General features: G+C 41.9%; 1 protein-coding gene across 2 annotated transcripts in view; it reads left to right on the forward strand.

The window, feature by feature from the left end:
• The window catches only part of EIF1AD (eukaryotic translation initiation factor 1A domain containing), a 450589-nt gene extending 437388 nt beyond the window's left edge, over positions 1 to 13201 (forward strand). Inside the window, exon 7 of one of the 2 annotated variants that reach the window (XM_078660692.1) lies at positions 12380 to 13195. In XM_078660692.1, coding sequence (XP_078516818.1) covers positions 12380 to 12545 — 166 coding nt within the window. In that variant the 3' untranslated portion in view covers positions 12546 to 13195. Of the gene's footprint in view, positions 1 to 12379 lie in introns of both variants that reach the window. The other variant, XM_078660691.1, reaches the window with a different exon arrangement.
• Positions 13202 to 15135: the final 1934 nt, after the last annotated feature.

The raw sequence follows: 15135 nt of genomic DNA on the forward strand, positions 1-15135 counted from the left end.
CGAAATCTCCCTCGCCTGCCCAGGTGCGTCTAGAACTGGGCCTCCTTAATCAATCATGGCCAGGAAATCCACATACATCAAGCTGTGTCATAAGTTCAGAGCGGCAAGCTCCAATGCATTGGACAGTTTTATGGAATGGGCTAAAGAAAGTAGGGGGCAAGACCACTCATGTTCAGTATATGGAAACCTGTTTGTGAATGATCCAAAAGGCATGGACTCTAGGAATTAGCTGCAATTCATTTAAAAAAGTGGTTAACATCAACACTCTGCTTGCAAATAAAGCCCTTGATAAGGAAACCCTTGTTCAGCGGTCTCATGCCTCCATGGTACATGGTGTCTTATAAGTCTCTAGGAAGGCAAGCGTACCTGGAAATGAGATATTCACAGCAGACAAAAAGTCAACTAACCGCTTCCCTGCGGCGCTCATTTCCCCGCTGTGCGGGCGAATTCTACGCGTGCGCAAACCGGACAACCCCCAGCCATCCGACGCACCCGCCCACCGTGACGTCAAACTGCCGGGGGACGTTCGAAGCATGGAAGAAGCTAATATCCTTCCGATTGGGGGCCTTATCAACATTGGACTATTATCCAAAGTTGGCCATCTGACGCTTTGTGTTCCTGTATTATTAGAAGCACGCAGGCCAGGGTCCAACACCCTTAAAGTTCGAACTTGTAGGCAGTCTGTAATTGCAGCCCTGAATCTGCAAAATACTACACTGTACTTTAAAGTAGTAAACTTTCACGACTATGTTTAGGTCTATGCTCCAGTCCCAAGCGATTAAATGCCGAGTCATGGACCATATTTTTATCTCCTTTTTAGACATACACTCTTGGTTTTAAGGCTGGATGTTCTACTTTATCTTACTGTGGATATGTTTACATTGAGAGACGATGCCTATACTTTGGAAACAATAATAGGCGTGCCTTCTCCCTCCTGCTATTTCATCTGCAATAAATACTGTTTTATGTTTTAGGTTTTGTTACTTAAAAGACATAGAAATCACAAATCGTCCCCATGCGTATTATCGAAGGAACCCATTTTCCCTTGCCCTTTGCTTTTTTATGCAGGCACTTTGTAAATTACTCTGTCTCAGAGTTGAGTTAAATGCTATATATTTTCGTTCAACAGTTGTAACATTTCTTGTTAGTGCCTCTTTGTTATGACATGTGATGCTCTATAAAGTTTTTTATTGCAATCCTTGTAACATGTTCTGTATTTGTTTTATTTTTCTTAAATGCTTTTGATTTGCAATGGTTTTTATTAACTGTACAATAAACATACTATGAAGTCTTCGATGGCAAGACACTCGAAGCATCCAATAGCTTTTCCTTCACTGTAGATCCAGACTGTACAGTCGACGTCATCACAACATTCCTTGACAGCACTTCTGACATCACTGCACATTTCAACATCAACATTTTCAACAGATCTGCCTAAACAGAGGTTGAGATAATCACCGCCTGCTGATCTCATCTCTTGAGGGCTTCCACGCTGTGTCATCCTGCCTGAAAACCAACTGCAGACTACTCTACAACCGCTTAATGTACTACACACTCCTAGAAACATTATCATTGCATTATTCGAGCCATTATACCTATCCGAAGGGCTCCTTTCTTCCTTGGGAGACCCAGATTCCCATACACACGCAGGAGATGCAAACAAAACAGCTCACCGACGCTTCTCTTTGTGGCCTCGTTCACAAAATGGAGGCTCCATATCCTCATTCACACCTACAATGCCTGCAGCATCTCTGGGAAGGGTGTATCCACTGGACAATATATCCCCGTTCTTAGATATTACTACAAGAGGAGTGGCAAAATTAAATATTCCTTTGAAAAAATTTCAGCCAATGGTGTCATGATTACTGATGCACTTCATCCAAGGACATTACTTAAGCCAGTTCTTCCATTGATGTCGAACTTCTTAAAAACCAGCAGAGGAACACCATTAAAGCAGAAACACCGCTACAGATTAAGAATTATCATGCAATTAAGCAAGATCCAGGCTTCATCTGGGCAGATCCCAAACAAGAGTTCATTATTGTGCTATTGGTTAGAAGAAGATATAAATGCACCCCTCCTGAAACTTCTGCATCACCCAACAAGGAAAGATCATTAGTGTCCATTGAGGTAGTTGCTAAGTCCCTGTATGCAGAGGAATTGGTGGCTTCTAGAAAATTCCATGGAGTCACATCTGAAGTCTTCTTCTTCTTCTTGGTTGCACCTCAATTCCCTGGAACCTTGAGTACAACAGAAAACCCTTAGCCTCTATTTTTCTGTCTTTTCTTTGTTTGGTCAGCATACAGAAAAAGACATTACGAAGAAGAAATACAAAGAAAAAAGTTCAAGTTCAATTCTAAACCGGACCATCACTGCTAACCTAGGAGGGTTCAGTATCCATGTTGGCCTATTGGCAACATCAGCATAGAAGTGCTGGTAATACCCTTATTAACAAAGGGGATCCAAGACCAAGGCAGCACAATCACAGCATTCAGGCACTTAAAGGCACCAGCATTCCAAAAGCCATCAGCAACACTTCAAAACCACACCCCACTCCGTTTGCTACTTTACTGAAGGAGCAGAATCTTTTTCAAGAAAAGTGGGGAAAATTACAAAACAGAAGGAAGTTCCAACTATTGTAAAGCATGGCTAATCTGTACCCTTCATGGCAGTACCAACCTCGTTTTCTCCAAAGCCGACCTCTAGGTTTTTTAGCCTCCCTGAGAAAAGAAAACTTCATACTACTGAAGAACCATGTAATTGAACTAGTGCTGCCCGCATACAGGGGAAAAGGAATCTCTTCATTATATTTTCTGCTTTAAATAAAAAGCCAGAAGTGGAAATTAAGATCAATAATAGCTCTATGAAAGACCAATAAGTGGATCAAAAGGGAATGTTTTGCATGTAAGCCCTCCATCAAATTTTACCTCACCTCAGATAAGGCAGTTTATTGTGTGCCATACATCTTCAAGATGTCAACTTCCATATTCCAATATCCAGAAAACAGATGAAGTATCGGAGGTATGTAGTAGAAAAATCACAGAAAATGTCCTTCCCTTTAGTTGTTAATCAACTCCTTGAACTTTTTAAAATGCTTGGCAGTAGTGACAACCCGCCTTTGTTGTCAAGGACTATTCACTCATCTCCACGTAGACTGTTGGGTGATAAAGGCACACAAAACATGCAAAGCATCCAACAGTGCATCAAGTTTCCACCATAATTGCGGTCATGGTTCCCTGTATTTCCATTGCCCCGAATGCACGAACATATGAGACCAGTAGTCTCAGAAGAGTAACATTTGGGATGAAAGAAACAAAATCTCAATATCTGCAAGGCAGTCCTTCTCATTGTGGTGCAGGGGAGTAATTCTACTTCTAGGTATTCCTTTCAAACAGGATCCCCCAGCTCAAACTCTTGTGAGAGATGCCTCTTTCAGGATGGTGAGCACATCTGGGAGCACAGTTCATCCAAGGGCTTTGGTCAGAGAAGGGTAGCTCACATCACATCAATTACTTTGAGCTGAGAGCATCCCAATTCGCTGTCAAGGCCTTCCTACCATCTCTTACAAAAAGCAAAACTTCTCATTTGAATGGACAATAAAATGACTATGCTCTACTTAAACAAACAAGGGGGCACGAGATCTAGACCTTTCTGAGTCAAAGAAAACCTGGCCAGGAGCCTTTGACGGGCCTTTAAAAAAAGAAAACAGGAAATATATCAGGAATCCTGATCCTGCACTGCCATCTGGACTTCTGGAGCCGAGCCTACGAAGAAAATCACTAATGGTAGCGTTGATCTTACAAGACATGTATTTCCATTTTCATCCTACAACCCTATAGATGTTACCTTCAGTATCAGTTGAGTACGGAGCATTTTCAGTTTTCCCCTCTGGCCTGATCAGTGTACCACGGGTGTTCACAAAGGTGATGGCTGAGGTTGCAGCCCACCTGTGGAGGTTGGGAATATCAGTATTCCCATATATCGACTGGCTTCTGAAGGCTGGCTCACTTCAAACTGTTGTGAACCACCTACAGTTGGTGGCTGGTCAGTTGACATTGTAGGGATTTTACATCCCCCTTGGGCCGGCTGAGCTCTTTGCCAGGGCCGGTTTCGGTTACCAGTCTGGCCCTGGTCACACCACACTCCTTCACAACTAGTTCCCTTCATTGAATCCATCCTGGACATGGTGCTCTTCATAGTCGTTCTTTTTTAGTTCAAAAGAATTTTATTAAACAAGAAAAGGTGTCAATACAATATATAAAGGTGATACAAAGATAGGAGTGATAGTATTCAATTAAAGCATTGCATCAATGAAAGAATTAGAATGGGCTGTGGAGAGACAAAGGAGGCTATACAATAAAAAGATGATAAAATAAACAGTAAGAAAATATGGTAAAAATAAAGTACATAGAAACAATAACGTCAATCAAGGGGGTTTAGAGACTTCTTGCTGAGTGGGAGATAAGCGAAATGATCGTTTAGCACAGACATCAAGATATAACGTTATAGGAAGCCACAAAGTATTACGCTTTGTTGCCATATGAAGAGGAAAAACAAAGGCAGTGTCCAGTCTATGATTGTGACAAACATTATACCACCATGCTTTGAGTGAGATATTTGTAAAATGTTTCCAATTAACAGCAATTTGTTGGAATGCAACAGCTATCAGCAAGTCAATGATCTGAACATTAAATGTAACGTGATCCCAACAGGGAGAAAGACTCCCTAAAAAAATGTGAATAAAAGAAAAGGGAATTTGAGTATGAAAGATATCATTGATTTGGGACCAAATTTGTTTCCAGAAAGTATGAATGACAGTGCAAGAAAAAAGCATGTGGAAAAGAGTTGCATTCGGTGAGGAGCAGGACCAACAGAGATAAGGGACTGAAGAGAACTTTTTACTTAGCGTGTGTGGTGTAAAAAGAAGTCTGTTATAAATAAAAAAAAGTGTCTGTGTTAGAGTGGCAGCTCTAGAGGATTTGCGAAGTTTGGTCCATAACTTATCCCATAGAGAAACGGGCCAGGAAGTGCCAAAGTCACATTCCCCTTGTTCCTCAACCTTAGATCTGGGACGAGGCGAAGGTGTTGCGCGGAGGAATTTGTAAATAAGGGAGGCTTTGGATGTGGAAGATAACAAGGAGTGGAGTTGTGAGGTTGGGTTAGGAGACGAAGGGCGAGAGTGAGAGTGCAGGAGACGGGTATAACCGGACAAAACCGCTTCTTTAAGTATGAGGTAGTTACGGTGAAAAGAAGCGGGAAGATTAAAAGTTTGGCTGAGTGTTGAAAAAGGTAAGAAGGTAGAGTTAGAGAAAAGTTGGGAAACCTAAATTAAACCCTTCTGTCTCCAAGACTTCCAATAAAAGGGCTTATCTTTGATAAGGAGACTCCTGTTATGCCAAATGGTAGTGGTTAAAAAATCAGCAACCGAGGAGGGAGGGATAGGAGAGGAAGATAAGAGTAACTTGGCAGTAAATCTGTGTATGGGAGTGGACAATAACTGTGGTTTACGAGAAAAAGAAAGAAATTCAGCAAAAGTAAAAGGGGAAAGTGAGAGACGTTCTACTGTAACCCATAAAGGGCAAGTATCATCTGGGTCTCATAACCAAAAAGAAGCTTGGCGCAAAAGGAAAGCCTTGTGGTATGCTGGAAAGTCTGGAAAGTTGACTCCACCTTCTGATTTGGGACGTGTTAACCTAAGAAGAGACATGCAGGGTTTTTTGCCCAACCAAAGAAAAGAAGAAAGAATGGTGTTAAGTTTCCTAAAAAACTTTGTGGGAATAGGAATTGGGATATTGGAAATAGTATACAGAACAATGGGGGATAACATCATTTTAATGGTGCAAGGCGCGCCCACCATGAAAGATAGTGGGGATGCCACCTAGCAGTGAGATCGGAAAGTTTCTGGGTACATTTGTTAAGACAGAGCGAGACTGCGTCTACAATGGAGGGGGTGACATGTAATCCCAAGTATTTGATATGAGAGGGACTCCAAGTGAAGTTGGAAGCAGCAAAGTCAGGTTTGAAAGTATATTTTGTTAAAGGTAGAATTTCGCATTTGTCATCATTTATTTTATATCCAGATATCTGCGAATATTCACAGACTTCAGCAAGGAAGGCGGGAATGGAGTCAGATGGGTTGGATATAAAGAGCAAAATGTCATCTGCATAAGCAGCAAGTTTGATGTGGGAATGTGAAGTCTGGAAACCATGTATGTTAGGATTTTGCCGAAGCTTGGAGAGAAAGGGTTCTAAAGCTAAGTTAAAGAGAAAAGGGGATAGGGGACAACCTTGCCGAACTCCCCTGCCCAAATCAAAAAAAGAGGAGACCAAACCATTCGCACAGACCGCTGCTCTTGGATTGGAGTAAAGAAAGGAAATCAAGGAAATAAAATTAGGGCCAAAACCAAACCATTTAAGGGTAGAAAAAGGATAAGTCCATTCCACTCTATCAAACGCTTTCTCCGCGTCTAAGGCAGTAGCCGCCAGGGAATTTTGAAAGCGTGGGGATTTGCACAAAACATTGAAGAAAAGCCTAGTGTTGTCAGTAATAAAGCGTCCCTTAACAAATCCAGATTGCTCAGGTCCCAGTAAGTCAGGCGAGTGATTTAGCATAAGTCTTATAATCAATGTTAACCAGGGAAATTGGTCTATAATTTTTACAGTATCGGGTGTCTTTCCCTTCCTTGGGTATAATACAGATGTGAGCATTGGAAAAGGTACCAGAGAGCTGCCACGGGTAACAAATGAATCTATGAGGGAATGTAATTTAGGTATTAGCAATTTGGAAAAGTGAAGGTAGAATTTAACTGTGAATCCATCGGGTCCAGGGGCTTTGTCTTTCTTAAGAAGTTGGAGCGCAGAAAGTAATTCTTGTTGGGACATGTCCGATTCCAAAGAGGTTAAGTCAACGGGGAACTGGTGTGGTTGTTGGATAGTAGAGAAGAAATCAGAAAGAGAGTGGGCAGTAGGTTGAGTCTCAGAGGAATAAAGGGTAGTGTAAAAATGAGAGAATTCATTTAAGATATCATCATCCTTATGTTTAAGAACAGAATTTGCATCAAAAACAGATTCAATATTTAACTTATTGTGTTTGATTTTCAAGTAATTAGCCAGAATTTTCCCCGCTTTATTCTTCCCACCATAACATTTCGAACTAGATTTCAATAGATATAAAGAAGCATCTTCTGTGGATTTTTTGTTGAATTTCATCTTGGCGGCAATAAGGGCTGTCAAGCTTTCCTGTGAATAAGAGGTGTAATAGGAGAGTTCCAAACCCTTGATTTTTTGGAGAAGATCACTAGTGTACTCACAGGCAGTCTTCCGTTTCTTAGCCACGTAACGGATGATGAAATCTCTACCTGTGGCCTTGAATGCATCCCAAATAGTGTGTTTGGGGATAGACAGGGTATCGTTAATAGCAAAATATTTGTTAAAAAAATCAATAAAAGAGGCAGTAAATTTAGGATCTAAAAGCAAAGTATTATTAAAACGCCACCTCTTAGGCCCAGTAAGTTTAGGCAAGATATCAATGTTAATTGAGACTGGAGCATGGTCGGATGATAAAATAGGGCAAATTTCTGCGCGAGTGAGAGTCTGGGAGATGTGATGGGAAACAAAAATGTAATCAATTCGTGATTGGGAATGATGAGAAGGAGAATGAAAGGTGAACTCTTTAGTTGTCGGATTACATAAACGCCAAGCATCGACAAGTTTATGCTGTGACACTGCTTGAGTAAAAAGTTTATGAGGTTTGTTGGGAATGAAAGAGGCCTTAGAGTGCCGATCCAGAAAAGGATCAAGAGGCTGGTTACAATCCCCTGCCATAAGAAAGTTAACATCAATGAATTTGGTGATGCGGGTGGTCATCTCACGCCAAAAGGTTGGGTCACCGCCTGTGTTCAGAGTCAGTCTTATGCCTCAGTGAGTCCAGGAAATTTGGACTAGGAGCCTGATATTTCAACCTACAGCCTGGATCTTTGTGAGCTCGGCTCTGAGGCTTCTGGGCCTCTTTACATCCTGCATCCTGCTTGTGGAACACACTATGTGGCACATACCTACTCTGCACTGGGATCTGAAGTGGGCTCAGCACCAAGGATTCTATCAGATTCCAATTTGGCGTCAAACAAGACTGGGAAAGATCTACCGTGGTGGCAGCTTGCGTGGTGGCAGCTTGACCGAAGTTGGACCAACGGCAGACCCATCTCTCTGCCCCACCCAGAAATAACCCTTGTGAAGATGCATCATTACTGGGTTGGGGAGATCACCGGGGAGAGTTAGAGATCAGAGGACTCCGGTCTCTGGCAGAGGCTCGCCTCCACTTCAACCTGAGGGAGTTGCAAGCAATTAAATTGGCGCTCAAGGCATTCCTCCCAATCATCATGGTGGAACGGGTGCAGGTTCTTAAGGACAACACGACTGCCTTGTGGTATTGCAACAAACAGGATGGATTGCGGTCGGGGCTTTGAGCCACAAAATTGCTGAAAACACAGGGCATTTCCCTGATAGCCTGCATCTGACATGATTTTTAAATGCCACAGGCGGATTAACTTAGCCAAATATGCCTAGCGGATCACGACTCGCTATTACAGTCGGAGGTGGCACAGGGCACATTTCAACAATGAGAGAGAATCATGGCTCGCTGTATTTGCCACCACAAAAAACGTACAGTGTCAAAGCTTTTGGGCATTGGAGTTTCTAAGGCAGTCTTCTTTAAATGACAACTTTTGCCTACATGGGACTTGGGACTTTAATACGCCTTTCTGTCCCTACCTCTTCTGACCAGAGTAGTCAAGAAAATCAAGAGAGACCAGGCCATTGTCTTTCTGGTCACTCCGGACTGAGCGAGGAGAGTGTAATATCGAGAACTTATTGCTGTGAGCACATGCTCTCCAATCTGGCTACTTCTTGGGAGAATCTGTCTCCGCACCAGGATCTAGTCTTTCACCCGAGCCTACACATTATACGTGGCGAATGAGTAGTGACAGTTAATTGCATTCAGTCTTCCTGCGAAAGTGATTACTTTCATACTATCGGCCAGGTATCCCATCACCAATACTATATATCCTGGAAAAAGTGTTGTTCCTCTCGTCACATGCAATCTTTCTGAGCTTCTATATCTGATATTTTGTTATTTTGTATCATTAGCCATACAAGAGCTTGCTATTTCCAAAATGAAAGGTTACTTATGGGCCTTATTGTATTTACTCGATCTATAGTCTCTCTTTAAATCATCTGTTGTGATGTGTTTTTTTTTTTAAGCGGCTGAACCAAATCTTCCCACATACTCCTTTTATAATGCCACAATGGGATCTAAATCTTGTTTTGATATACCTGAGGTGCTTCCATTTTGAGCCTGTGCACAGTTGACCTTTTATGACTACTTGCGCTTAAAACAGTATTCTTCATCACAATAACATCTGCCAGGCTAGTGAGTAAACTTTGGGCCTTGTTATCTCGTCTTCCGTTTGTTCCCTTTTTTCCTGGCAAATTAGTCCTTCAAATGAAGGCAGCATTCCTACCCAAAGTGATCACGCCCCTTCATGTAAGACAAACCATCAACATATCAACATTCTTTAAAGGAGGAAGATCGGCAGCATAATCTCAATTGTAAAAGGCCCCTTAGTTTTTACATCAAGAAGACAAGGGGATTTTGACAGGATGACCAAATATTTGTTAGGTTTTCTGAAACTAAGAACATCAAGGCAGTACAGAAAATAAACATCTCTAGATGAATTGTCTTATGTTTAAAGACCCGTTATAGGCTAGCTAAAAAGCAACCCCCAGAGGGTTTGCGTGCTTATTCCACCAGAGCAAAGGCTGCTAACAAGGCATTAGCATGCAGTATATCAGGCCTAGATATTTGTCAGGCTGCTACATGGGCTTGCCTCCACACGTTCACAAAGTGCAACTGCCTGGATAGCCAGGTCTGGCGAGGTGGGCATTTTATCCTATATGTCCTGCATGATTTCCATGTACCCACCACCTGGAAGGTACTGCTGTGGTATCTATGCAAAAGATGCGAAATCTGCGGTTAGAAGTTTATCAGAAGAACAAGTTACTTACCTTTGGTAACGCCTTTTCTGGTAGAGAGCATCTAACTGCAGATTCCTCACCTGCTCTCTCTCTCCTTCCTCCTTCTCTGGAATGGACTAATTCAGTCCACTCTTAATAAGATTTGATCTCAAAAGAAAATGCACACAATTTGAACTTCGATTTTTATGGGCAACATTTTTGTTGGTACTGATGGAGTTCAGAAAGAAACTTGTGCTAGCAAGTGGCATATATACACTGGTCCTGATGTCCCATCCACACTTGAAGGAGTGTGACGAGCGAATATGACTCAACCTTTCGGCACTGGAAGGAATTACTTTGCAAAAATTTCCTGCACCAGAAAGTTCTTTTTTAGGTCAAGCCTGGCCAGTGCATGCACAGCTCTGCGATGCATGCTGAAATAAGAAATAAGAGTATTGACTTGAAACCCTGCCCACTCTTCACCCATATTTTTGATCGTCTTGTGTCATTGTCCTTCGTAAAGGCTGGCTTCTGATTTGTTAATAGGCTTGTTAGTGCCTCCTTAGTACTGCTTCGTTTTCATTTGGAACCTCCCATGAGTACTGGCCCTTTTACTTCTGTTGTTAATCGGTAAGTGTTATTTAGTCTAAAAGCACTATTTTCTTTCATGAGTTTCTCTTACTGCAGGCACGACATGCTTTGCTGCAACATTCAGCTCGCCATGGGGCGTTCACTCTCCAAGCGGCCCAGGACAATGGCGGCTGCTTCTTTGAAATTAAATAGGTATTGCATTTGCAAAAGTTTGAGCTATTGGCATTGTAAATGACAATGCCTTTTATGTATGTGTTAATTATCAACACAGATAAATAAAAGGCATTGTTATTTACAAAGCCAATATCTTAAACTCTCACAAAAATGCGAGACCTACTGCATTGCAAATGTTTGTTAATCTTGCAGTGTAAGCCTATTGCGCTTCACTCTTCCTCATTACTTAGACAATGACTGGAGGTTGTTTCGTAGTTGCTGCAATGTAGTTTTTAACAGGGTTTTTTTCCTCAGCATTCTAAAAATGTGAAAAACCTTGATTATTATGGCCATTTTAAAAGGGTGCTTCACACATATTGGACACTTAACCTTTTTTACTGATATAAAAACATATGTCTTATGTAGTATTTTGTTGTGCTTGCGCAAAGTGGGGAATTATTCTAACATTTATGACTTTAATCAATATTCCTGCGATCCATAACCAGGACTACAAGTAACAAGTTCTTTATGTACACATTCTCCACAATACACTACTGTATTAGTATCAGTACAATGAAAGGTTCACAGTTGGGGCAAAAAGTCCTTCTAAAGAATTTTGTTCGAAACGACTTCAGTCCCTAGCCAGTCTCCACCACCGTACATTTCTTGTTATGCTTTGCAGTGCACATTATCTGTGATTTGTTCTGTTAAAAAACACAAGTAGCTTGCCTGTGGTACAAAGTCACATAATACCCAGCCAGCCTCCACCAGGTGTTAAAAACAAAACTCCGGACATAGAACTAACCCGCACAAAGCTGAAACCTGAGGATCGTGCCAACAGGAGGTAGGGCAGAGTTGTCTCGACATCACACAGCAGTGTCATTTAAACACACCCTTTTCAATGACCACCTTTGTCAGAAAACTTTGTTTCAAAGAAAAGCATAATACAGTTTTCCAGTTCAGCCCCTTGATGGCAGAACAATGCATAGCAAATTACACTAGACCTATTAAAGTGCAGTAATATTGTTACAGGGAAGTAACTGGTTTCCTTTCTCTAGTACACATTGCGTGGCAGTCCCCCATTGATTCTTAAAGCTGTAGCTCGTTATAGCCACTCAAGAGTATTTACCATATAAAGGGATGTCTCCATTCACCAGTAATGTTACTTCAACCTATCCGGACTGGCAACATAGAAAAGCAGATAGCAGGGCCGTTAGATCTAAGAAGGTAATAGTTATTTTTCCTAAGCTACCCATATCACGAAACTCGTTTTGGTACCATTTATACATAACATTTAATTTCCATTGGTAGTTGGACGTTGATACAATTATATGTTGAATTTAAACCTACATTTTAGCTCACTTGCAAACTTTCCAGTTCACAAAAAGTGGAGGTAAAATGTTCTCTAGCTATCCACAAAATGATGTGCATGCCCAGTGGGGCATTCTAAATGGGTTTGTTCGAATTGCCATTTCATGGATATCAAAGGTCATCTGCAAATATCAGTTGAAGTCCTTGAGTTCCTGCAGTATGATAGCTCATAGAATGTCTAGTAAAATAGTTTGTACTGGCAAGCTGACTTGGATGCGACCGGTGTCATTTTAGATTTTGTTCTTTGTTTCAGAGACCTTTCCACAGATGGCAAAGCATCTCCACTCGTCGGGGAAACTGCATCAGAGGAAGAAGGTGAGGATTACAGTGACTTGTTTGTGAACACAAACCGAGCAAACTATGAATATTCAGAAAGTGAGGATTCAGAAGAGGAAAGTGATGAAGAAAAAGAAAAGTAATTCATGTGGTGTATGGCTTTGGGGCTTTTCAGAAAAACATTTTCCCAAAAGCTGCTGGGCGTCCACGCTTTGTGGTAGCATGTGGGTATACAGTCAAACTGCTTTTTACTGGAATGCTACAACAATGGCAACTATCAGTGCTCCTGCAGGGAGTAAAAGAAGCAGCTAAGCTTCGAAAGGACGAACCAAAAGAAAGTTTGTAATGATGAGAAAAATCTGTAGGAGTTGGTTGGTGAATGTGAGCTGGGTGTTTCTATGGAAGATAGAATGGCCATTCATGTTCTCGGATACGATTAACATGAAAAAGAAAAAAAACAACTGGTAAACACCAAACTTACCTTTAAATCAAAGACTGAACGCTCTGAAATGCCAAGTATTTGGAATCTCAGCACCTGTGTGTAAATCACACCCGTTTACCTGCTCGTTTGCCTTTTATTGAGACCAATCAGAATTCCATTTTGTTTTTCCTCCCCAAGGCTCGAGTTGAGAAGTGTTTTGTATGTTGTAGCTTATTTGCTAAAGCTCACATTTCTTAGCTTTCATAAAGCAGTCTTGATATCACAAGTGCAATGTTTAAGAGCAAACCTTTTTTTATATATATATAAATGTCTGTGAAGAATAATTGCATTCTAAAATAAACCTACGTTATAAACAAAGTTGCCCTACATGGTGTCTTTTTTTCATGTGAATTGTTTATTGGTGTGATTCCCCAATGTGGGTCCAACTACTTTTTGGAGCTGGAAATTCTAGACGTGCTGGGATTACATTTAATGTGGTAGTGAGCGGGATTGTGGTTTCACATTTGAGCAAGATGGTGGCTCTTTTTACTCGCTGCCATAACTATTACATTTTACTTTGAATTGAGGAGATATCACAGTGTGCCTGACCATATTCTGATATGCGAAGAGTGAAGTACTTGTTGGCAGTCATTCAGAGAACATGAATCTTTGTGACTTTCATGTTTAGGTTACAGTGGGGCACCAATTTAAATCCCCTCAGTAACCGCTAAACATTTGAGCAGTGTACCCCGTGCTGAGCCCTTGCCCATTACTTCTCGATATGCTGTGTTCTTCAGTGGAGCTCTCCTCCAAGCGGTGGCAAGAGTTCTTTTGCCACAGAATGGGAGTTGGATCCAAGGGGAAGGCTAGTGTAGAGTGAGACCAAAGTGCACCTTTGTGGATTTCGATGGTTTTGCTGCTGAAACGTGGACTGCCAGGATTCTTACATGGAACATAACAACAGAGATAATGGGGGCAATAGCCAGTTCCAGGAGGAAGTCATTCAAAGGTCAGGAAAGAGGTACATGCGTGGCTTATAGAAGAAGCAGCGATCTAGGGGACTGGCAAATAAGGTACGGAAAATTAAGGAGGGCATCGGCGGAAACAAATGACTTGGTGAAACAAGGAGGGAAGGAGGTAGGTGACAGAAGGTTGCAGGGCTACAGGTGCAGGGTAAATTCAGTTTGAAAGTCCGCAAGACATCGGTATACAAGTTAGTTTCCCTTGTTAACTTTTACTGCAATGAAACACATTCAAAAGTCAGTGGTCAATATGTCTCCTGATTGCCAAGAAACAAACTCATTTGGAAGTATTCCTCTGTACCAGGGGGAGGCCCCATTTATTTTTTATTTTTGGAGTTTTCTATAGCGCTGGCCAGACCCGAGGGCATTGGAGCGCTTCACAACCAGATATGTGTAGGTCAAAATAACGAATACAATACACAAAGGTTAAGCAAACAACAAGTCCAACATGTATAAGTCATATAACGAATCGAAAGCGCAAAGAGTGAGCCTACAGCAAGACCACAGATAGAATACGCATACTAATAAGAGATTCAACTGGCCCCAAAAGTCATATCCGTAGTGAGGCCGACCCCAGGAAATGGGGAGGGAGAGGTCCGTTGCAGGTACGTGTGATCTGGAGGAAACAAAAGTTCGGATTAGAAGGTTACGTAATTGGATTCGGGAAGGCACGTTTGAGGTAGAGGTCTTTTAGTTGGCGTTTAAACTTTAGAAAGGAGGAAATAGTTCTGATGTCGACCGGGATGGCGTTCCAGATTTTTGGAGCATTCCCAGCAAAGGAGCAATTTGCAGTTTTCTGTTTCCGAGTTCATAGGGGGATGAGCAGGAGGGAGTTTGAGCTTCTGAGTGATCTTGCTTGATCGGCTTTCTTGAGTTTCGAGGCAAGGTATTCTGGTTTCTCTGTGTGCAAGGCTTTGTGAGTTAGGCAGGCTGTTCTGAAACTGGCCTGCATTTTCACTGGGAGCCATTTTAGATCTCTGAGTGCGGGAGAATTTTTTTTTTACTCCTGAGACCATTCTGGCCGCTGTATTGAAGGTGGTTTTAAGAGGAGCTAGGTGGGAGAGGGGGGTACCAGAGAGGGTCGCGTTCCCGTAGTCCAGTCTGGATAACACAAGAGATTGGGTGGCTTGTTTGAGATCCGCGGGTGGAATGTAGGGTTTGACTTTGTTGAGTAGTTTCAGATTGAAGAAGGCACTCTTGGCAGAGTTTTTAATGTGGTTCGCCATGGATAATTTGTGGTCTAGGGTGTTTCCTAGTGATTTTACAGAGTTAGTCAGAGTGGGCATCACG

The sequence above is a fragment of the Lissotriton helveticus genome, chromosome 9 (genome assembly GCF_964261635.1).
Source record: "Lissotriton helveticus chromosome 9, aLisHel1.1, whole genome shotgun sequence".
NCBI classification, from domain to species: domain Eukaryota; kingdom Metazoa; phylum Chordata; class Amphibia; order Caudata; family Salamandridae; genus Lissotriton; species Lissotriton helveticus.